The 25,249-nt window shown below is 44.1% G+C and overlaps 1 protein-coding gene across 4 annotated transcripts in view; it reads left to right on the forward strand.

Annotated features, from left to right (window-relative positions):
- Positions 1-25,249, forward strand: part of rap1gap2 (RAP1 GTPase activating protein 2) — a 296,773-nt gene that overhangs the window by 178,302 nt on the left and 93,222 nt on the right. For all 4 annotated transcript variants that reach the window (XM_031896768.1, XM_031896766.1, XM_018091492.2 and 1 more), the window contains exon 2: positions 4,397-4,481. In XM_031896768.1, coding sequence (XP_031752628.1) covers positions 4,397-4,481 — 85 coding nt within the window. The remainder of the gene's footprint in view (positions 1-4,396; positions 4,482-25,249) is intronic.

Raw genomic sequence — 25,249 nt, forward strand, 5'->3', positions numbered from 1 at the left:
TTCTAGGATAACCTCTTAAGGCCCCCATACACGGGCCGATAGAAGCTGCCGATATCGGTCCCTTGGACTGACTCGGCAGCTTATCTGCCCGTGTAGGGGCAGAAACGAGCGGGCTGGCCGACCGATATCTGGCCTGAAATTGGCCAGCTATCGGTCGGCCAGGTAAGAAAATCCAGTCGGATCGGGGACCGCATCGGCTCGTTGATGCGGTCCCCGAACCGACTGCCCCATTGCCGCCTACATAATCCGATCCCTGGGGCCAAACGATCACATTATTTTTTTTTTTTAACTTCAAGCTCCCCGATATCGCCCACCCGTACGTGGGGATATCGGGGGAAGATCTACTCGCTTGGCGATCTCGCCAAGTGAGCGGATCTTACCGTGTATGGGGACCTTTAGAATCATTTGTGTTGTTCAGAAAAATTCTGAAAGACCTGCCAGTGGTAGATCTCAGCAAAATGTGGGTTAGCAGGCGTATCTTAGAGGGGCCTATGAACATAGGTCTCCAACAGAGCATCAGTTGTTTGTAGGAATGGGCATTAGAAGAGCACCTAATATCAGTGCTCCTCAAAAGTTGACCTTAATTTCATGTTGCATTACAAATGCAGGAGGTATTTGGGCCTCCTCTGGAATTCCTAAATAATAGGAGTTTGGTACCAACACTATTCATGTGTCTACTTCTTACACGCCACAGGTAAAACAAACCAACCTGTACAACTGACTTGTACTTTTGAGGGATTTAAAAGATATAGATCTACCAGTGTGTAAAGCTCTGTGAATTGGATTGTTTTGTACCGGATACACTGTTTGCTTATTAGAATGTTTCTATGGAAAGGTACAATTCCTGTTCATAACACGTACAAATGTAGTATATTCACCCTCTAGGCTCACTCCCTCTTCTTATAGTTAATAGAATATTCATATTGTGAGAATGAGAAATGGAAAATTGTTAGAATATGGATATCTGGGAAGAGTAGCAATGTGACTCTGGGCACTAAACTACCATGAGCGCTTAGTGTATTACTTCTTTATTTGGTGGAGAATATATACATTTATTTTTGGTTATGTTGATTGCAAAACAATTTTCAAAGTGTAAATGCCCTAAACACATTCACACATAATTTATGCTTCATCTACAGTTTCAAAATATCTAGAAAGCATAGTATTTTTATTTAAAATGCTTTTTTTTCCATTTGTACTTGCCTAAGTCATGAATATGCATTGTCTAAACACAAGGGGGACTGAGAATAAATCGGTAGTGAGGAGAAGATAAGCAAATCAAGGGCTTTTTATTCAAAGATAATGTTTTTCTGACTACCGAATAGAAATGTAATGTATGCAATTTCAGTTCAAATGGATTATTCCATTAAACTAATATATGAGTTTCTGGGCCTTTAAAAGTATTTGTTTTCCGGATAATTGTATAAATGCAAAAATGATTTATCACTTAAATACAAGAGAGTTCCTACATATACAGACATTATATTTTCCTTTAACTATTTAATTTCCCTGTTACTGGCATTATTTAATGAGAAAAATATGACATAGCAGTATGAGCAATGGGATAATGTCTAAAAACAATACAGCTCATTTACCAATACAAGGTGCAGTTTCTCTATTGTGTACTCGTGCAATCAAATATACTAAATCACACACTAATGACGGTTTCAGCACCACTGTCAGGAAAAGAATCATGCAATCCGCAGCAAAACACTGATGCAATTTGGCATTACGTTTGGTAAATTATGTGCAAGCTGCAGTGTGACTGCTTTGTTGGTGTGTGGAAAAGAATGCCACATTGTGGGCAACAAAATAAAATACACCCAATTAGTAAATGAGCCAACATGTTGTTCAGGAAAGGGGAACTCCACCCAAACACAACTTAAGCTTTTAGAAATGTAAACATAATGTCAAGAAACTTTGTAATTACATCAGTTAAAAAATATGCAGCCTTTTCTTGATAATTAATGTAATAATATGGTTTGGAACCGTCACCTATGCCCAGTGATACGCAACCAGTGGCTCGTGAGCAGCATGTTGCTCCCCAACCCCTTGGATGTTGGCTGTTGGCTCCCAGAGGCCTCAAAGCAGGATTTTCTTTTTTTTTGTGGCATGTTTTGGTTGCATAAACACAAGATGTTCTACCAAACAGAGCCTCCTGTAAGCTGAGAGTATGCATAGAGGCTGCTATATAACCAATCACCACTCCTTTTTGGCACCCCTATACTTTTTTAGGATGTTTGTGCGGTTCCCCAAGTCTTTCTACATCTGACTGTAGATCACAAGTAAAAAAGGTTGGGAACCCCTGTCTAAGCCTAACCCCCTGTTTTCCTGCTGATGTGGCTGACTACTTTGAAAAAAAAAAAAGAGGTAAAAGTACTTGACTGTCTTCAGCCTGCATCCTCCAAATCCCTGAACACATTATGTCAATAAGGAAAGGAACATCACAGTGCAATGCATTGTGGGTTATATAGTTCCTGTATGCTCTCTGTAAGCTGTGGAGGAGTTGTTACAATTTGTAACATCAATCTTGTAGTCCCTCCTCTCCTGCCAGGATTTAAAATGATGCAGAAAGAGAAGAACTGTTTTGCAGCTGGATTTCAGCATATAAAAATGGTATTTATTCATACTTTTTGAAGGAACAGATAACAATAATAGGGGTTTCTGTGTTGTGTGGGGACTTCAGAAGCCAGAGTTCTCCTTTAAACAATAAAATGTCTTCTCAGAAAATGTATAGTTACTATCTTAAAGTGACCTAAAGTTACCTATAGGTCTGACTGTTTTGCCAACCTGACTGTCCCTTCTCAATCTTTCAGTTATAGCTGTTTATGCTTATGGACTACTGCTGCACAAATATGGCAGCCCCTCATAGAGGAACATGGGGGATCAGATAGGTAATGTAAAAGCAACAGGCAAATACTTTTAAGGCAAAGTTATAAAACTCATGCAAAGACAATTTTATGATTTATTTTTAAAAAAGTTACATTTCTGGTGTCAGTATCTCTTTAATTGCCTTCAGTGTGTCAATGTTTTCCCTTGTACTTGTGTGGCTCTTTCTGTTTCAAATTTAGCATAACCAGCAAGCCTTGCATTACTTTATATTTCATCCATAGCAAGCCTGCAACAAAATCTGTAGCTATTTTTTTTCTATGTCACTAGGTGGCATTGTAATAGGGTGTTACATAAGTACAAATAGATACAGTATACTCCAATGTAAAGTGACGGGACTGGTGCTGACTAAAAAGCATGAAGTGTGTTGAAAACAATAAAACACCTTCTCTATTATGTCACCAAGTCAAATGATAACATGTACTAATTATTGTTCCTAAATATACATAACATCTCTTCCATAACCAGCAGTAAAACATAGCATAAATGCATTTCTAGGTATGTCAATCTGTTGGCCATGTACTGTGTGTACATATATAGTACATGTGTGTGTATATGAATGACACACAATCCTCTTTCCTATAGAGATGGTATGAATAGGTTCATTTAAAGCAGCGCTGCTTTTCAGGGGATTCTAGAGATCGGATTAGTGCTCTTTTGATTTTGAGGTTAGAGCTGTCTTGCTAACAGGCTTCAAGCATGTTCTTATTCAGATAAAAGACATTTTCTTTAAAAAGCCATTATATAATTCCATTTGTTTGCTTTCATTCCCCCAGGGTACATCTTTTTTTTTTTTTTTTTTTTTTTTTAAAGGGAGCTTTTGAAGCTGACAATACATTCCCATTTATTGCAGTGAGACAGATACATGTTTTATCTTTTCTCTTCTCTTATATTCATTTGTGCAGCGTTCGCCTCATTGGGTCCATGCGAAATTAACCATCCGGTTTCATAACTTTTTGGGTGGACTTTTTGTTTTTCAATTTGAACATAAGCATTCTTAGTCCTTCTTGTTATGGATGGCAAAAACAGAAGCAAACAGAATATGCTCAATAACTAGCTAATACCAGATGGAAAGCAGGGGGAGGGATGGATGCAGGAAATTTGTCGTAAGGAGGTTGTCATGGGAACGCAACTCTGTTTATCGCTTTTTCCTTCACTGTTAGGTACCTAGTTGGACTTTTACACTACCTGTAGTGCATTTAGCAGCTGGAGCTGCCCGCTGATCCTGACAATTTGTTTTGTATTGTTTACCACTTTGCCCAACTTTACAGAATTGTTTCATTATTAGATAGAGTTTTATAACAAGTAGTTAATTTTTCTGCTGTTAATATTATTATAATAGTGGGGGGTCTGCTGGAAAATCAGATCAGAACAAGAATTTCAAGCAGGGAACTTTGAAGTCTTTAGAGTTAACTGATGAAGAAGAGGTGAGGGCAGGAAAATGCTGAATAAGAAGCCATTCATGTGTTCCTTGCGCTGATAACATCCTGATTCTTTCTTTTAACAGGAAACAGGAGCTGTCCAACACTTCAGAAGTGACCCTTCCTGAACGGCCTGCTTCGCCACCTGCTACTGCTCCTCCAACCATGAAGGTAATGGCCCTGTAAGACCTGTGGTTTTTTGTTTTTTTTTTGCATGTGCTTCTCTGTAAGCTGCTTTGTGTTTACATAGAAGGTCACCATTGTATTGCAATAGTTTTGAGGAATAACTAAGCATCTCCTATAGCCAAGAATCAGAAACAAAGACAGCTTTAGCATAAAATGTTTTATGCACTGTATTATCTTCCCTTTTATTTAAAGGAGACATTTCAATGACAAGAACAGAAAACCCAATAGCAGGCTTTGGGAATACTGGTTGTTATATTGGCCACAAATGGCTCATGACAAGGGCTCACCCTCTAACTATAAAAATTGTTATGTATTACTTAATGCACTTGCTTATGTACCTTCTTTGTCCCAGCTTAAATCTATGTACATACCACATGTGATATGTTTAGTACTCATGGTTATGCTTTATTTGTTTTTTTATACAAATGAAAAGAAAAAAAAAAAAAAATAGAAATTTACCCCAATTTAAAACACTTGTTTATTATTTTTTTATTTGCCTTACTGTTTTGATTCTCTCCAAACTTGAATGTAAAATCTGCTATTATCCAATCTGCAGTTCTGTTATAGTAACCAGATAGCTGGCAAACTGGAAAACCTCTGAACAATAATGTTGGAAATGCACTACATGCATTTATTGATGATTATTGATGCCTCATTTGATGCTAAAATAACTTTTTTAAGTAAGAAGTTCTATTACCTAAAATGCAGACTGCCACAAACTATTACATTTGCAGTTTTTTTCCACTTGTAGATGGGGCCATTACACTTTTTTCTTTCACAAATTTTGTTTCATGTTGATCATATTTTTCATTACAACTTTTTACATTTCCCTAGTAAGACTTTCTTTACAGGGTAGTGTCAGTATCACTTGAGCCCCATTTTCTCCTGTACCTTGTGTTGCCCTGTACTGCTGCTCCTTTGGCTTCAAACCCCTTGTGCCTTGTAACCCCTAACAGGAAACAACTAAAGGGTCAGACAGGCTTGATTAGAGAGCCTTGCACTGTCCCACTGCCATACCTGTGCTACAAAGCCCAATTTTTCCTGAACCAAAATTACCTGTTGATGTCCTAGTAGAAGAGTGATCGCTCCTGAGAGGTTGTGTTGCATTGAAAGATAGAATAGAGTATAGAGTATAGAGCAGTTTTTCTTTACTTTGTTATATTAATGTTATGCTTCACAGGTTTGGGTACCTTGGATTTTTGGACTTTCTCTATACGCTTTATGGACTGATTATGGATATTACTTATTATGGACATTTTTGGACTTTTTTATCTTTAATTGAAAACTTTGAAAATTGAAAATATTGCGTTCAATATATGTTAAGTGTTCTGGTACATCACTGGTGACACCTTGAAATACTGCAATGCATAGCCTGAAAAAGGGGCATGTCATGTTTGAATTACACACACAGAGTCTACCCCTGGTTGCATTGAGCCTGTTGTGCTGGTTGCTTTGTTAGCTTATGACAAGGGGGTGCCGGGTCCCCAGTCTGTACACCAAGCTGCCAGTAGAGAGGAGAGGGTACATGCACAACCCTGAAATACATCTCTGGCTACATGTATTGGAGCCCATATATCCAAAATGTACTCCAGACCCAGTTTAAGGAACTTTTACTGAAAACATGAACTTTGTGGAGAATTTTGTCTTGCAGTTACTGGGCCCAGTTGAGAACACAATTGTACTATGTTTCTCCGAGGTGACATAGGGGATGCTTCTCCCACTCATCTTTACACACTTTGCTTCGGAGGAGGCCAAGGTGGGCCACATTGCTAGTGCAGAGTACACAATAGCCAAAATTCCAATTTAAAAATCAGAATTCTGGCTTTTAACATTACCAGGAGCAGCTTTTTGCTGCCCCTAGTAGCTTCAGGGGCGCTGCCATCTGGGGCAAGTTTCTCAACTCTCCTCATGGTAGCAGGGTCCCTCCACATACACACATACAGTCTCTCACAAAAAATCCCCGGGACCTACCAAAAACCTAAGTGCTCCTGCTACCGCCATCTCCACTAACCCCCTTCTACACTTCTGCTGCCCCCCACTGCCTTGCTATGTACATGGATAAGCAAGGCTCATGGGACATGGGCTGTAATTTGTAAAACAGGACAGTTGGGAGGTATGCAAAAATTCCGTGAGGAGCACATGTGCCCCCTTGAACTTTTTTTGGATGCCCATGTTTGCAGTCAGTTAATGAAAGTCAGTATACCCAAGCATAATCACAATACAGAGTGCCATTCCATTTAAACAACTGTTGCTGCCTACTATATGGTTTTATGCAGGGCAATGACTGCTAGTATTTTGCTAGTATTATTGTGTTTGTTTTGCACAGCACTCTGTGACTAAAGAGTAATAACTATAAGACGCACATAACATGAATACACAAAAAAATATGATTTACAGTTTATTACACTGTGTAACTAGTGCCTAGAACAGCCATCTTTTACACCATTCTACTCCAACAAACCCTATGTTAATTTGTAACCTAAAGGTCACACCCCATATATCAGCTCAACAAGTGGAAGATAAGGGACTTCATTGATTTCATTTGACTTTGTCACACTGTAACTGGCCCCAAAAATCTGTGTACAGACAGAATCTTTCAAATGTTTTAAGTAACCTTTAGGATAAGAACTGACGAGCGGTTGAGTTGCCAGCGATAGATCTCTGCTATCATGTGCGACAAACAGATCTGAAAAGGCTTTCCACAGGGCAAAAATAGGAGTCTCCGGTGGAAAGCCGTTCACATTGCTTTGGTAATCCGATATCGCACAAAGTTTCCTCCTGCAGGCAACTTCACTCTACTTTGGATTACAGAAGCAATGTGAAGGGCTTTCCACCGGCAACTCCTATTGTTGCTGGTGGAAAGCCTTTTTGGAGTGGTTTGTCGCCCGCGCTACCAGAGATCTATCGCGGGCGAGTCAGCCTCTCCGTGGGTTCTTACTCTTAAAGTGGCCATACACGCTAAGATCCGATCTACCTACAGGTGGGCGATATCGGGCTGATTCAGTGTTATGGCCCTGGGGTCAAACGATCGAATTAGAACGATGGGCCATGTATTGCCACCTTTAGGCTGAGGTGAGATCAAACACTTTCATGAATGTAGAGAGAGATGCAATGCACTCATTTGGTAAAATAATGAAAAAATATAGTTAAATCAACAGACAATGAAGCTATGGATATGGCCAAACTAAAGAGAAACAACAAACTGTATCACAGACCTATACAAACTTTTAACTGGGCTTCAGTTAACAGAATAACAAAATAGTATAACAAAACAGTACCTTGTATTTGATCCCAGCTAAGATATAATTAATCCTTATTAGAGGCAAACCAATCCTGTTGGGTTTATTTAATGTTTAAATGATTTTTTATTAGATTTTGTATGGAAATCCAAATTAAAGAAAGACTCCTTATTTGGAAAGCACTCTGGATAACAAGTCCAATCCCTGTACTTCCCTCAAATATGTATTTTGTGAACCAGAAAGATATGTTTTGTTCCTCATTTCTAAGTAAGTTGGCTCTCCTGGTGCTAAAAAGCTGCAAATGTGAAAAGGTTCTGTACATGTGAGTCTTGTGTGAACTTCCCAACCTGTCACGTAAGTGCAGGTTGATTGTTTCAGCTCATGGCATTTGGAGAGGTGAGAACTCACTTCAACAAAAAGATCAGCTTTATCTCATATGCTGGTACAGCAGTGGGTGAGCTAAAGAATTCTGTGATTTCCTCCAATGAGAGGTTATTCTAGTTCTCAGTTCTGTCAAGGTCACCCAGAATCTCAGCCTCTTGGAATAGGTCTGTTTTTTAGCTCATAACTGTTTTGTTATCAGTATATTCAGCACCACAGAGTGAGGCAGGCTTGGCAAAGAAGTCTCTTGCTTAACCACTTTGCTTCTATACACTGCATGAATACCCTATGGCATATTTAACTTGGAAGATGATTGCACTTTTCTAGGTGAATCAAGGCAGGTAAAAGTTATAAATAAAAACAAGAGACACCCAAGAAATAAAAACAGTAAATAAATGAATTTTTAGCTGGTAATAAAATAACTGTGTATACATTGCAGTTTTTCTGTATAAGTTTTGGTTGTGCCTCTTCATCCCTCTGTTCAGTTATATTTTTTAATGCATCTCTCCCCATGGGCGATTCTGCACTCAAGCCCCACCCCGTGCTTAGCTTTTCAGCATCTGAGTGGGTTGAAGGGACCCCTTATTGCTAGTGCAGAGAGCTCAATTACATCCTCTGGTTTAATAACCAGAATTTTGGCTCTTAAAATGACCAGGGCGAGGTTTGCCACCTGTTCAGTTTTTACCCGGACAGCCAAATTTTCAGATTGTGACTGATTCACAAACTGCTTAGCTTGTCCATTCAGTGTCCCTTCCCTTAAATATAATGTATGTGGTCAGTTTTTTAGGCTTTTAAGTCTGCTCTGTCTCTTGACTTGTACCAAGAAGCCTGGAGCTAACTCCACCTTCCAAAGTCACCTAGGTCCCCAGGGGAGGTTGCCCTGCCTACTGTCCCATGTATGCATGTCCATCTCCCTCATCCACAGCCTATTATACGAAACCCCAAACCAATCCACTCTCCTCACTAAAAGTCCTGCCACGTTTATGACGAGCGAACTGCACCTTTAAATCTCCTGGGGCCACCTCTGGCACAGGGGCCATGCGCAGTCACCTTAATATTACCATCTTTTTCTTCTTTACTGTTTTCAAACAAGAATCCATGGGGCAGATTAATCAAAATTTAAGGTCAAAGCTCACAACAGAAAAATGTACCCACTTTCTATTCGTTCCTAAGTGTATTTATCAATGGGTGAAAGGGAATTTTTTGTGGTGAACTCTAATCTCACATTTTAATACATCTGCCCCAATAATATGTCTTTATTCTCATCTGCTTTGTACCCTCTCAGGCATTTAGTGGCCCAAGGTCTTGCCTCAAACCCCTTCTATAGTCTTAGATTTTTGTAAAATTAAGATTTTCTTTGGCTTTAATTCTTTCTGAAACATAGGGTCACTTTCTTGGAACATACTGATCCCAAGCAAGCTCGTATATTCTGATAGACTGCCTGAGCGGTCAGTGCCTGGCAGATCAATAACTGCGCTGGCTAAGTTGTGCTAATGACACAATGTGTCTGTTCATCGATCGCCTTGCTCTGACTAATTGGCTATTAAAAGCAGCTGTCCCGCATTTTCTTCTTGCAGATTTTATATTTTATATTTCTCAAGAATAACTTTCAAAGAAAATTGCTGTCAGGTATAATATTCTTTCAAATCATTAATTTTACATTGAAACATACTTGTTAAAATGTTGATACAGCTGATTTAAATCAAGCATATTCACATTAATGGCTATCAGCAACCTTGGAAAGAAATATAATTATTTACACTCTGAATTTTATTGTATTTAGTGCAGATGTAGATTGTATATCAGTCCTGGGGCCCAATGAACCGGAACGCAGTATAGGGAAGCAGGGCATGACGGGGCTAGGAGGGCAGCCCTTCCCCCCTCCCCCCCCTCCTGTTTGGGTTTTTGTTTGATCTGGCCAATGAGACTACTGGATGTTTCCCGGGCTTAGCAAGGGGAGGAGCGAGCGAGGACAGCTTACCTGCCATTCGGTTCCAGGCAGCAGGAGGATCAACAGCTCGCAACGTGGGACCATGGATGCGAGCTTGGAGCAGCTGGTACTGGAGTTCCGAGAGGCAGCGCGGCGGCAGGGACCCACATGGATCCAGGACCAACTGAAAGACCTACTTCCAGGCGGGGAATCCGGAGAGCAGCGCAGACCCGTGCGGAGGACCCGTCCACCGGACCGGTTGAGCCCAGGAACTGCGGGGGAATCGGCTGGCAGGAGCAGACGGCGCAGCAGGACACCGCTGGAGAGGAGCACCGAAGGAGGAGCAGGCCGCACCGGGAAGGACGCAAGGGAGCAGCGCGGGGACACGGAGGACCCGGCGCTAGGACCCAGCAGGCGAGTACTCGGTGCAGCGGGGGGCGGAGCCGAGCCACATGAGGGAGGAAGCAGGGGCCCAGGCATGGAAGCTACACCCCCCGGCCCAGTAGCGGGCAGGCAGAGGAGTGGACGGGGGGGCAAGAGCACACGGGAGCCGCACGATGGAGGGAGCGGGGGCCCAGGCACAGAGGCTACATCTCCCGGCCCAGCACCCAGCAGACAGAGGGGAGGGCGGATGGGCAGGAGCACGCAGCGTGCAAAAGGGGGCGGAGCCAAAGGGGGCGGAGCTACCACGGCCCCAACAGGAGCGATCAGGCCAGGGGTCAGCACAGGGCGCAGGGAGGCTGGCAGCAGAGGGACCCCGGGACAAGCGGTAGGCCCCCCTAGTGGAACACCAGGCAGAGGCACAGGGCTGGCCAGCAGCCAGGACCCTGGGGGAAGGCAAAGGAGGGCTGCAGGGACAGTGTCCACGGCCACAGCCCAGGCTGGTGGCCAGATACAGGAAGAGGAGGGCCCCACGGCCCAGGGACTGGGCCAGGCACCAGGGAACAGGGTGCCCCCCGAGGGCACATCCGAGACCCCCAGCTTGGAGTTGGGCAGCAGCCAGGCAATGGTTAGGGGACACAGGGGAAGCAGGCAGAGGGACAGCAGGTCCAGGCCCAGAGAGACCAGGAGGGGCCAACAGAGGAGCAGATCAGGCAGCAGGCACCACAGGCGGGGCAGGAGATGGGGAACGCGGTCCAGGAGTAGGTCCGGCACCCGGGAGAGCTGGAGGAGTGGAACGGCTTCAGGATCAGCCAGGCACAGAAGGGACAGGAGGAGGGCCAGTAGAAGCCCCACCAGGAGGAGAGATAGGTCCCGGAGAAGGGAGCGCTCTTGTTCTTGCATGTCGCATAGGTGCGGTTCCGGCGGCTCGGGCCGGGGACGGTCGAGAGCCAGGCACACCACGTCAGAGGGACAGCGGACCCCCAGGAGTCATTCAACAAGCAGGGATCGGAGGGACCGGCGTCGTACGGCCGGAGACGGGTCAGGACAGGAACGAGCAACATCAGAGCGCATCGCCAGCATGGTTACGGTCCCAGGGGCTCCCACAGCCGGGGGACCAGGAGGTGAGCCACAAAGGGATGCAGAGCAGGGGTCAGCCCTAGCGGGGGACACGGCTGAACTGCTGACAGGGCTAAAACAGTTCCTAGCAGGTTGGGAGGGCCAAGGGCGTGGCGCAGCGGCGGGGCCATCCCAGGTTTGGGTAGGTGGGTTAGGAGCAGCCGGGGCCATCCCAACAGCGCAGCCCACCGTAGCGGCGCCGGCGAGCGCAGCTGTAACGGAAAGCGGGACCCCCGGGCAAGGCGGGGACGCCGAGGGTAAGTCCGAAAGTGAAAAAGAGAGGGAAGCTTTAGTGAGCAGCATAGCTGAGACAGCCAGACAAAATGCATACGTGGCATTTGCTGGTCCCCTAGGGGTGCACGTGAAGCAGGAGGTAAAGGAAAAGATATGGAAAGGGGAGTATGTGGAATTGTTTTCCCTACTTCCCCTAGATGAGACTATTGAGCTGAAAGAGGACGAGAAGAAAGATAGCAAGAAAGAGGAGGAGGAGAAGAAGAAGAGGTATAGAAGGTTGCCAAAGACCTTTGGCAATTGGCTCAGGGCTTACTGTATCCTGGCCAGCATCATTGGGGAGAAACACCCCGATAGATGCTCGTCATTGTTTTGTTACGTGGACGGGATCTGGGAAGCATTCAAGGTTTACGGGGGGCTGGCATGGTGGCGCTATGACGAGCAGTTCCGCCAGCGGCTAGCGGCCAACCCCTCAATGAGGTGGGACCAGATGGACATCACCCTCTGGCTCAAACTCATGATGGCGCAAAAGGTGAGCCCCTTTCAGAGGGGGGCCGGGGGGCCACAGCAGGGCGGCACCTCGGCCCCCATTAAGCCCGGCCTTTGCTGGCTATTCAATGATAGCCAGTGTAAGTGGGGCTCGGCTTGTAAATACAAGCACGAATGCTCCGGATGTGGGGGAGCACATTCATACCAGCGGTGCTTTAAGAAGGGGAAGGCTTCAGGCAAACCAGGTGAGTCTGCCAAGGGGGAGGACGCCAGTGAGGCTAGGCGCGATACAGCCGTGGCTAGACCATTACGCTAGGCGGGAGGAGGCAGTTTTAATTGAGTCAGGCTTCAGGGAGGGGTTTAGAATTCCATTCAGAGAGAGGGGGGGGGAGTTGGTCCTACGTAACTTAAAGTCTGCTAATGAATACCCCGGGGTGGTACGGCAAAAGTTGGTGAAGGAAATCGAACTGGGCCGTGTGGCGGGCCCCTTCGATTCCCCTCCCATGACGAACTTGAGAGTCTCGCCTTTGGGGGTGGTCCCAAAGAAGGAGCCAGGCAAGTTCAGGCTGATCCACCACTTGTCATATCCCAAGGGTGGATCGGTCAATGACGACATCGACAAGGAGCTGTGCTCCGTGTCATATACCTCCTTTGACCAGGCGGTGGCAGTAGTCAGGAATGCGGGACGGGGGGCACTGATGGCGAAGGCCGACATCGAGTCGGCCTTTCGATTGCTGCCTATCCACCCCGATTGTCAGCACCTGCTGGGTTGCTGGTTTGAGGGAGCCTTTTTTGTGGATCTATGCCTTCCCATGGGGTGTTCCATCTCCTGCGCCTACTTTGAGGCTTTCAGTACATTCCTGGAATGGGTGGTTAGAAAGAAGGCAGGGTATAGCTCGGTGGTCCATTATCTAGATGACTTCCTTTGCGTGGGTCCAGCTTCCTCAGACATTTGCTTCCACATCCTTGACACCCTCAGGGAGGTTGCTGAGGAATTTGGGGTTCCCCTTGCGGCGGACAAGACCGAGGGCCCGCAACAACGATGCAGTTCTTAGGTTTGGAGGTAGACTCTGTAAGGGGACAATGCCGGCTCCCGGCCAGCAAGGTCACCGATTTGAGGGAGGAAGTCGGGAGAATGAGGCAGACTAAAAAACCCACCTTGAGGCAGGTGCAGTCGCTCCTCGGCAAGCTTAATTTTGCGTGCCGGGTCATACCGGTAGGTAGAGTGTTTAGCAGAAGGCTGGCTCAGGCAATGGCAGGTGCCACGGCTCCACACCACCATGTGCGGCTGGGCCGGGAGGTCAGGGCTGATTTGGGAGTGTGGGAGTTGTTCTTGCGCAACTTTAATGGCGTGGTACTGTTTCAGGCGCCGGAGGCAACGGCGCAGGAGATGCAGCTTTTCACAGATGCGGCAGGCAGTGTAGGTTTCGGGGCTTATCTGGCAGGCCAATGGTGCGCAGAGAAGTGGCCCACGGAGTGGGTGGGGTCCGGTTTGGTCAGGAACCTGGCCTTTCTGGAACTGTTCCCAATCGTGGTGGCCTTGTTTGTCTGGGAACAGGAGTTAAAAAACAGGAGCATAGTGTTCTTTTCAGACAATTTGAGCGTAGTGCAAGGGATCAACAATTGGTCCGCCTCGTCACCACCAGTGCTGCGCTTGCTTAGAGTCCTGGTATTGCGCTGCTTCAATTTGAACATCCGGTGCAGGGCACGGCATGTAGAGGGAGTAAAGAATGTCATAGCTGATGCGCTCTCTCGCTCTCAATGGGAGCGGTTTTGGCAGGTGGCGCCAGAGGCAGAGAAGGAGGGCTGCCCTTTCCCACACCATCTTTGGCAGCTGGGGAGCGGAAGTTAATGGATCTGGTGGAAAAGTCAGTGGCCCGAACTACATGGGCGGCTTACAGTAAAGTGTGGGAGGAGTGGAAGCAGTTGGAGCTTTGGGCTGGGGGTTTCGGGAATGCCACCGACCGGAGGGACGCACTGATATGGTATGTGGTCTGGCTAGCGGAAGGGGGTAAGTCAGTGGCCGTGATTGAGAAGCGCATGGCGGGCTTGGCATTTCTTTTTAAATTGCGAGGGATGGTTGACTTGACTAAGGACTTCCTTATCAGGCAAGCATTACGAGGCCTCAAGAAGGGGAGGGTGTCACGGGACTCGAGACGTCCCATTTCCTTCGAGCTTTTGCAAAAAATACAGATGGTGCTGCCCAAATGTTGTAAGTCCGAGTTTGAGGTGCAGCTGTTTCAGGCAGTTTTTGTATTAGCCTTCTTTGGGGCTTTCCGGGTAGGTGAGTTAGTAAGCCGCAGCAAAAAGGTACCGGGGGGTTTAAGGGCAGAGGATGTGAGGGTACTGGAGTCTGAAGTACAAGTGCGGTTGCGAAGGTCCAAGACGGATGTGTGGGGCAAAGGTGTGGACGTGGTTCTGTATCGGTTGGATGGTGGTGTGGTATGTCCAGTGGGGTGCATGGGGAGATACTTAGATATACGGCCCGAGTTGGGGGAGTTTTTGTTTATTCATGGGGATGGGAGCCCATTGACACGCTTTCAGTTTATCCGGGTACTGCGAATGGGTTTGCAGGCAGTAGGAACGCAGCCGGCTGACTTTGGTACTCACTCGTTCCGCATTGGTGCGGCGACCGAAGCAGCGCGGTTGGGGCTGGGCGAGGAAACAGTGATGAGGATCGGTAGGTGGGAGTCGAGACGGTTTAAGAGCTACGTACGGCCAGCACTGCTGGTCTGAGGGCTGGCACAGATATATAAAAAAAAAAAAAAAAAAAAAAAGTTGAGATTGGTCGGTACAAGGGGAATACCGTGTACCAGATGTGATGGTGTTATTGGTGTTCACGTTTGTTTTTTCCTTGAACAGGTGGCAGGATCACAGTGTGGCTGATCGGTCATTCGTTTATCTATTGGGCCAGAAGGAGAGCCGCAGTTAAAAAACCTGGAGTGCAGCTGGGCTTTCCCGAAGGCAAGGTGGGAGTATACTGGTTTGGTGTTCGAGGCATGCGGTGGCCAGGAGTCTGGTCCACCCTGCTTCAAAAGGTGAAGGCCGGGCGGCGCCCGGACATATTGGTTATACACGCTGGAGGGAACGACATGGGGTTAGTTCCTCAGAAGGAGTTGGTTACGGCAATGAAAAGTGACTTGGACAGGATAAGGCGTATGTTTCCGGATATTGTGATTGTTTGGTCAGAGATGGTACCGCGGTTAGTTTGGAGGCATGCAAGGGACGGGCAGAAGGTGGAGAGGAGCAGGGGCAAGGTGAACAAATTGCTGTCCGCGTTCGTGAGGAAGTTCAACGGGGTGGTAGTGAGGCATAAGGTCCTGGAAGGGAAACTACCCGGTTATTATCGGAAGGACGGGGTCCACTTGTCAGATGTAGGGACTGACTTGCTTAACCTGGCGCTGGGGGAGGGAATTGAGAGGGCCCTAGGGCGGCTGGTTGGCGGGTCGTGGCGTGCTTGAGGAGTCAAGCAGCCACGCCTGTGGCGGAGGGTACCTTACTCCGTGCCCCCAGGGGGAAGTTTAAAGGGGGGTACTTGTCAAGCAAGGAGAGTGTAGCCCGGTTGGCCTGGGGTCCTGAGCGGCAGTTAGCCTCGGTTTAGGTCGGGCGAAAAGGAGGCAGGAACCAGGCGTTAAATTCGGGCGCAGGGCCAGCCCCTTGGAGGCGAGTAAGGGATTGTTGTTTATGTAAATTGTTGGTTACTTAAAATGTTTGTTATACAAACGGTTTTGTCAAGTTAATAATGTTACAAATGTTAACTAATGTTAAGTTATTGTTAATAAATAAATAACTGCGGCCTTCTCTTCCCAGCTACGGTGTCCGAGTGTGTTGTTCGGGGAAAAGGTTAGGGGGTTAAGACGGGGGGAGGGGTAAGGGTTGCAGACTCGACGCTGCACCTGTCATGGGGCCCAATGAACCGGAACGCAGTATAGGGAAGCAGGGCATGACGGGGCTAGGAGGGCAGCCCTTCCCCCCTCCCCCCCCTCCTGTTTGGGTTTTTGTTTGATCTGGCCAATGAGACTACTGGATGTTTCCCGGGCTTAGCAAGGGGAGGAGCGAGCGAGGACAGCTTACCTGCCATTCGGTTCCAGGCAGCAGGAGGATCAACAGCTCGCAACGTCCCACCCTCCCTCCCTTTAATAGGGGGTTGTTGTCGTCGCAGTTAGCGGAGGGTACCTTACTCCGTGCCCCCAGGGGGAAGTTTAAAGGGGGGTACTTGTCAAGCAAGGAGAGTGTAGCCCGGTTGGCCTGGGGTCCTGAGCGGCAGTTAGCCTCGGTTTAGGTCGGGCGAAAAGGAGGCAGGAACCAGGCGTTAAATTCGGGCGCAGGGCCAGCCCCTTGGAGGCGAGTAAGGGATTGTTGTTTATGTAAATTGTTGGTTACTTAAAATGTTTGTTATACAAACGGTTTTGTCAAGTTAATAATGTTACAAATGTTAACTAATGTTAAGTTATTGTTAATAAATAAATAACTGCGGCCTTCTCTTCCCAGCTACGGTGTCCGAGTGTGTTGTTCGGGGAAAAGGTTAGGGGGTTAAGACGGGGGGAGGGGTAAGGGTTGCAGACTCGACGCTGCACCTGTCATGCACAAATACTATTGTATTTTATTTACAAGAAAATAACTTAATTATCTTGCTGTATATATGTAATGCACCCCAGGTTAATTGTGTAGGGCATTTGGCTTTAATTGATATACAGGTATGGGACCTGTTATCCAGAATGCTTGGGACCTGGGATTTTCCTTAATTTAGATCTCCATACCTTAAGTCTATTACACAATTATTTAAACATTAAGTAAACCCGATAGGATTGTTTTGCCTCCATTAAGCATTAATATAAGTACAAGGAACTGATTTATTATTACAGGGAAAAAAACTTTTTTAAAAATGTGATTTGGTTAAAGTGTATTCAATGGAAGATAGCCTTCTCATAATTAGGAGCTTTCTGGAAAACAAGTTTCAATATAAGAGACTTCCATACACAGGTGAGGACTGTTCCAGTCACTGGAACTTTTTTTTTTTTTAAATGTTTTTATTTACATTTATATGTCATATACAACAATATTTATATTGTTCTGTATGTACAATTTTCATACATGAAAATCAGCTATTTTGTAGAACAGCTTCCATGAGAAGGGGGCGTCTTTTTAGAATTTCCAGGTCATACCATGTTGTGTGTTAAAATATTTAAATATAAAAACATTTCATGATGTGTCTGATGTTATGCATGTGAGCCAGGTGTTGAAAAACCTGTCAGTGCATTGTTCTTTTATGGTTGTTGTCTCTAGCCAATCCATGTGAAACATATGGTGTAATTTACTAGTGATATGGATGGGGTGTCTGTAGTTGATCACTGATAGGGTATTGTCTTCCAGGCTGCTGCTGATTCCCATCTCCCAACCAATTGTTTTTGGGTTTGGTAAGTTGAGGGTAGGAAGCAGTATCACTAAAAAGTGCCCATTCTATTTGAAAGTGAAGGGGTTTTCCTGTCATCTGTGTATGAGGCTACCTCCAGCCAAAAGGAATGAATTAGACGGTATGACCATAGTTTATGTATAAGATTTGCTTTAGGGGAGTGGCATCTCAGGCCACTGCAAGATTTTTAAAATTGCAAATATTAATTTATTAAAGTGTCTGTAGTCTGTAGTTCTGAATGCTCTGTGGTCATTTCCCATTTGGTAGTGCATTCCCATGTTTCTCTGTGCAGCTGGGATCACAGCCGAGCAACTGCTGGAAACACCACAAGCGCAAGATCCCTGAACTGCACTTTAAGCAGAAGGTTCCTATAAACCTGCTTATCTGCTTTACCAGCTGAGCTAAGCCTATTTTGTGTGACAGTGTCAATTTTCTTTTCCTTTTCTTTACTAAATAATCAAAACATTGTTTTACATTAGCAAACATACATCTATTGTAGATGAGTTTTAGATGATTTTAGATGAGTTTAGATGATATAGAGGGGCTGATGTTGTTCTTTTTGGGCAGGAAAATTAAACCTGCCAATTGATATCCAGTCAGTGGGGTGGGCCACAAAATAAGTTTTAAAATTGAATGCAAGAGGAAATTAGTGTTGTAGGTTCTTGGGGGTCAAATCCCATTCTACAAACCTTTGAGAAATGCCCTTAAGATGTGTTTCTGCTGTATGTCATAATTTTTTACAAACAGCACTCTTGAACTGTAAGAGTTCAAGTAAGTCATTCTACATGGTTGAGTGATTATAACTTCAGTATCAGTCCTAATGTCACTTTTCTGGACACCTTAGTACATGGTCTAACTCCCTACAAATCATAAATACCTCAATGATATGAGTAGAAACATATAAAAATATGTTTGCATAAAAGAGGAATTGGGTAGAGACATGTATGGGTCTGGATAGCCTGCATGGTTGGTAGATCAAGGCATTTCTGCCAAACTACTTTGTGGGTGGGTATTATGTGTGTACCCTACGTAGTGCCAGAGCACTAGTCATAGTTCTACCAATGTTCATAAATAGAAACAGTAGTGTTTTTGTTTTGTTTTGATAGTGTCAGCTTATCAGCACAGTAAGCACAGTAAATGGAGAATGATAGTGCATAGACTGTTTGCATTATTTCACAATTGGTGGTTCCTCCTCAGGCATATTTCTGCTTACAGAGAAGCACCTAAAATCACCTTTACCATCTGCGATTGAGGTTAATACCAATTACCTGTCACTGCTTGTACAGAGAGTTTTCAGTCTGAAAATGCACATTTGAGTGTTGTGTCATAAACTACATGTACCAATGGTGTTGCTTTGTTGCCATGAGTAGTTTGGGGCATTGATTCACATAAAATTACCACATATTCATAGTACAATAATTTAAACCAGTACTTAACTGACATTTTCTGAAGAATTGTTCAAGCAATGAATTATAATTTTGCCCCAATGTGTCTTTGTTCCCCCAGTCCTTGTGGTTTGTAGGACAAGGAATTTTTACCTACCATTGTAGTAAATACTAATAATTTACTGACAGTCATTTGCCTTTCAGTTCAATAAACTGCTGTTGGGTGATAGGTACTGAATAGCTGTTTCCCAGGTTATCATGGTCCTGTTCAACTAATGAACTAAGAAGAGAATTTGTGCATCTAGAACCAATAAATCAATGCCCAATCCAAGTCTGCGGCCAGTTGTTGAGTCAGCTCTCTATTGGAGACCTGTCCTTTAGTTGTTCAGTAATTACAGCTCAAAAGGAAAAGAAAAAGTGGAAGACAAATTGATTGGGAGCAGATTTACACATTAAGCCCTTTTATGTTGTTATGTTTGATTTTTCGCAGGTGTTTCCTAATCCACTGAGATTTTTCAATTTTAAATCAAATGCACACAGGGCTGGAACTAGGGGTAGGCAGAAAAGGCCAAAAAGACTAAAACCATTACCTTTGTTTATCTGAGTAGCTTTACCATTCCTTTAAGGTATGAATTAATATATTGGTCTTTATTTTCACTGGTTATATGTGTTTATGCTGTTTTTATTATTGAGCCTGGCTGTAACATCACTAGGAGTATTTAAGCTTAAAACTGAAAGGAGATCTAGAATGGAATTTTGCTGTAAAGCTGCCCATTTTAAATATTAGTGTACTTAATATGGAAATGACTAGGAATATACCGTATGGTATTAACATATGGACAAATTAAAGTATGCATTTTAAACCCCCATGATTTTGATTTGATTAAAGACTTGAGATGGGTGAACAACTGTAAAAAATAATTTTTGAGAAAAATAAAACAATGAACAACTTAGTTAACTGCCCTTAAAGAGATTATGTCATCTTTTTCTGAACAATGTTTTTTTTTACTTTCTTCAACAAAATGTGAAAGCACTTACCTTATATTGTCTTATTGTCAGACATGTATGTGTTATTGTCTCTAGTTTAAGAACTCAATCTCCATAGTCAGAGCAGCTTCACAGTAGGGTCCATGATGTATCCTTGCATTGACACCCCACTAATTTCATGGGGAAACCCCCCACAGACTTCTGCTACAGAAGGAATGCACAGCAAAAGGTACCCATCCATACATACAAATCTCCTCTCTGTGAAGATGCCATTATACAGTAGTAATTGCTATGTTCAATACTGTTCTCCTATTCTCATTAGTTTAACTGTGTTGTAGCTCTGACATCTTCTTTGCTTGAGGTTAAGTTATTCAGGATGTGACTTTTTTGCACTTCATTAAAATATTACAGCTTGGCCATACATGGCATATACATCACTAGCAAATATACTGACCTTCTCTAAATGTGACACATGAAGGGAAGGAATGGTTCCATTCTCTGTACAGGTAGGTATAAAATGCATTTTCTAACATTTTCCAGCAAGGCTAAGATCTTTGATAAAGCCTAGAACTGATAAACCCAAATCATACCAGTGCTCCAGCATAATGTATGTGTGGGGGTTTGTGCCATATTAGAAAAACAGTTTATTATATCTGCCCTAACATAGTAATGCATGGAAGTATTCTAGGATATGAAGGCTGGCCAAGATGAAGAATGGATGTTGTCTAGGCATATCCAGCTTGCATCTCTCCAGGCTGTCTGGTGTACTGGGAACCCATAATATAAATACCAAGAATGGCAGAAATTTCTATAATAATATGTACATTATAGTGGCAGTAGTTGTGCCTCTATCAACTACTTGTACCTGCTAGTTAAAATGTACAGCTAAAGCCACATTATTAATTCTCCAGCTGTGCAGGGTAATCTCCTTTACTTCCCAAGTGGCAGAGGTTTTCCTTTACTTTTGAAAAGGTTCCAGACCCCTTTCTGCTTGCATATTTCTGGCACACACAGGTCTATCATCTGTTTCCATATGGTTCTAGCAGAGTATTATCAAAAAGAATCTTAGGAGCATTGCACCTGTTTATTTGTATAGGACTTGTAAATTCTCTTTTGTCAATAGCTCCTAGGAGAGTGGGTGCTTCATTGTCAGATATCCATCGTTTCTTTTAATATTTCCACTTTGACACAGTTTTTCTCACCCAACCCCCCACAATCTTATTTGATTTCTTAAATTCCTTAAGTCAATGGCAGACAAACTTTAAAGCCTTCCCTTTCACCATGTCATAATTCTCCAGTAACCCAATAATGGCAATAGAATTGAGCAGTGTTCCACTACAGCACAAATGCCAACCTATAAGTTTATACTTTGCTATAAAATATTTTTTAATAAATTTATTTTCTTCATTAGCTTTCTGTTAATCTTTAGAACCTGTTGAAAGTCATGGCTTAAGCCATTTGTGTATTTGGGAATCCAGAGTCAAACAATCCCTGTGTACAGCATGACCACCACAAAATCATTTAATGCGCTCTGCCCAGGTGAGCTAGGCCTTACTCCCATGGACAAACCTCATTGTGAATGTGTTTACCATGCAGACGTTGCCAACTTTGCTGAATAGCCAAGGTATGTGCAGAGGTTATAATTAAACCAGGTTTAAGGAAAAAAACAATAAAGGGCTTTTACTGTCGCAGTGCCAGTCCTCAAAGATTAATTTAAAAGCAGCAGGAGGAGTTGTGACTTTTACCTATTGCTTGCTCTACTGCTAACCATTTCACTCCCACTGTTGTCACTATGTGATACATTCCAAGCTGATTAAAGTCAATAAAAAAGGTTAAGTGGCTTAAGAAAACAAAATCCAGCTTTGTCTTAAAAAGATTATTTATTGGATTGTTAGATTGTTATGTTTGAGGAGCATATAATAAACATGCAACCTGCTACTCAGAGTAAAGTCAATGAACCATGAATCACATGGATTAGTATTGCTGTCATAATGTTCTCTGCAGATAATAGAGAAGGATAACTGACACCAATGTATGAGTGAATCACTGTAGGTACACACCCACTCTAAGGACCAACATTATGTCCATGCCAGGGAGCAGGTTCAATAAAAAGCAAAAATCCAAACTTACAGTATCAGAAAGTGGCACTCCTAAAAGTGAATATCTGGGTGTATTACATCAGTGCCTGTGAACCTCTTATTTATACAGCCTACAAAATCTGCCAAAGAAGACTTACAGGCAAGATTTAAACCCTACATTGGAGCTGCAGAAGAACACATCCAATTATTCAGCTGGGGTGGCCATACACCCCCTGACCGAGGTGCACTTTACCTGTCTTTACGTGGTTCTGCTCCAGCTTTGAATTCCCTAATGTAAGCTTCCATAGTGTTATGTGCATGTCAGTATCCATTGACTGTGGTTTGGAATTCAACATTTCTCCACCTGGAGGATTACCTTTGGTACTGCTTCTCTTGAGATTCCATTATACCTGCTAGAGGTCTTTTAAGGGTGTTACAACGCCTCCTCTTTGCAATGTACTGTTGTGGTGCCAAAGCAATGCTCCTCCACTTTGGTCCTCCTCCAAAGAGGACTGAGGATGAGCATCCTCAGTCCTCTTTGGAGGAGGACCAAAGTGAAGGAGCATTGTTTTGGCACCACAACAGTCCTTTCAGGCACCCTTCATTCTTGCTTATCAGCACTCCAGCAAGTAGGGTTGCTAACATTTCTTTTCCTATTAATAACATTGTCATAATTAAGAATAATATTACTGTTCTTCATAGAAGTGGTTCTGAAGCCCCTACAGATAGCATTTCACTTTTTCTCTAGAGACTGGGGTCATTATTTGAATTTCTAATTCATAAATGCAGTATGCCACTGTATACATGGACAAGCAATAACTTTTAGAGTGCAGCCTCATTGATACCATATATAGGGCAACCATTTCTACAGTTCATTGTAATTTGGTAAGTGTGTGCTCTGCAGGGTGGTTGGCTTTTTTTGTACAGACTGTATACAGCAGTCATTTATTACAGTAAGTCTATTCATAGGCTTTTTCCAGGAATGTGCGTTATAACAAAGGAATAATATACATTTGATTGCATGTATAGGAATTCTATAGATGTAAAAGGACTTTTTCAAAAAGAATACATGAAAGATTAAATAGAATGTGTTCCCTAATCCCTTTATGAGGGTTTATGAATATACTTTATAGGCACAGCTTAACATAAAAGCAGTGTTAGTGGGTAGCAGCTCATTCACACAACAGACTGTCAGAGAAAAGACAAGTGATTTCTTTAAGAATTTTTTTGCTTTGATAAATTCTAAGATTAACGAACTAGAAGAAAAGACTGTGGAGATGTTACTTGTTCTAGGGACCCCCTAACAACTATTTCCAAATGTTAACAAACTCCCAGAACAGACCCCCGCCAGGTTCACCTCCCACAGGAAAGATAGGGCAAGCAGAGTATGACACACTCAGGCAGGGCATGCAGAGTATGGCACACACTGGCAGCATAGGGCAGGCAGAGTATGGCACAAACAGGCAGCATAGGGCAGGCAGAGTATGGCACACACACAGGCAGCATAGGACAGGCAGAGTATAGCACACACAGGCAGGGTAGGGCAGGCAGAGTATAGCACACAGGCAGCATAGGGCAGGCAGAGTATGGCACACACAGGCAGCATAGGGCAGGCAGAGTATGGCACACACAAGCAGCATAGGGCAGGCAGAGTATGGCACACACAGGCAGTATAGGGCAGGCAGAGTATGGCACACACAGGCAGTATAGGGCAGGCAGAGTATGGCACACACAGGCAGCATAGGGCAGGTAGAGTATGGCACACACAGGCAGGGTAGGGCAGGCAGAGTATGGCACACATAGGCAGCATAGGGCATGCAGAGTATGGCACACACAGGCAGCATAGGGCAGGCAGAGTATGGCACACACAGGCAGCATAGGGCAGGCAGAGTATGGCACACACAAGCAGCATAGGGCAGGTAGAGTATGGCACACATGGACAGCATAGGGCAGGCAGAGTATGGCACACACAGGCAGCATAGGACAGACAGAGTATGGCACACACAGGCAGGGTAGGGCAGGCAGAGTATGGCACACATAGGCAGCATAGGGCATGCAGAGTATGGCACACACATGCAGCATAGGGCAGGCAGAGTATGGCACACACAGGCAGGATAGGGCAGGTAAAGTGTGGCACACACAGGCAGAGCAGGGCAGGCAGAGTATGGCACACACAGACAGGTAGAGCAGGATAGGCAGAGTAGAGAAGATCTTGATCATGACCACTTCAAGATGGACAGTTTGTACTGCAGTAAAACAGTGCCAACGTTGCTCCTATAGTCTGAGGTGTGAACAGGTGACTAATACAGGTGCCTACAGTCTAAATCTGAGATCTTACAGGTGTGAACAATAGAGGGTCCTAGAGGTGTAAACAATGCATGGTTTGCAGGTGTGAGCAATACATAATCTTACAAATGTGGGCAATGCAGGGGTGTATAAGTGTAAACAGTGCAGCCTGAATGGGAGGTGTGAACAATGCAGGGGCCAGTTAATCTCAATACTGTTACCATTTAAGATGTACATAAAGGTAAGCAGGCAGACAGATGGGGGGGCACACAAGGGGGCAGTTGGACAGTATTGATTTAGAGAATTTTAGGTCTGTACGATATAGCTATGGCTTATTGTTATGCACACTTGGCTGCGTTGGTCCTTATTAATTTTGACAATATAATAAAGTTCACAGTCTTCTTGTATCATCAGCGTCAAGGCAAAAACATTCCCCCAAGGAAGTCAGGCATTAGGAAAAGGACTACACTACAATTAAATTTAGTTTGCCTTTAATAATATGCAAGAGTTGCTAGTATTACATGCAGTCTGCTTTATTTTGAACCTTGCAACCAGCACTTAAACTATGTCTAAAAACACACGTTTTCCTATACTGTTTAGAAAGTTTCTCCTGTAAAATGCCAGTTATTTCATTTTATCCTATTTTCACCATGAATATCTGCAGAATGTCGAGAAAGTGGATTTATGAATTACAAACAGTTGTGTGCTATTATACAATCTTAAAATATACAACTGAATATTATGGTTTTCTAAGGTATAGACTTGTCAGCATATAAATATTCATTCAAGTATTCATCCAAAATTGATCGCATTAAAATTTCCTTGCCGTAATCA

This window comes from Xenopus tropicalis, chromosome 2 (assembly GCF_000004195.4).
Source record: "Xenopus tropicalis strain Nigerian chromosome 2, UCB_Xtro_10.0, whole genome shotgun sequence".
Lineage (NCBI taxonomy): Eukaryota > Metazoa > Chordata > Amphibia > Anura > Pipidae > Xenopus > Xenopus tropicalis.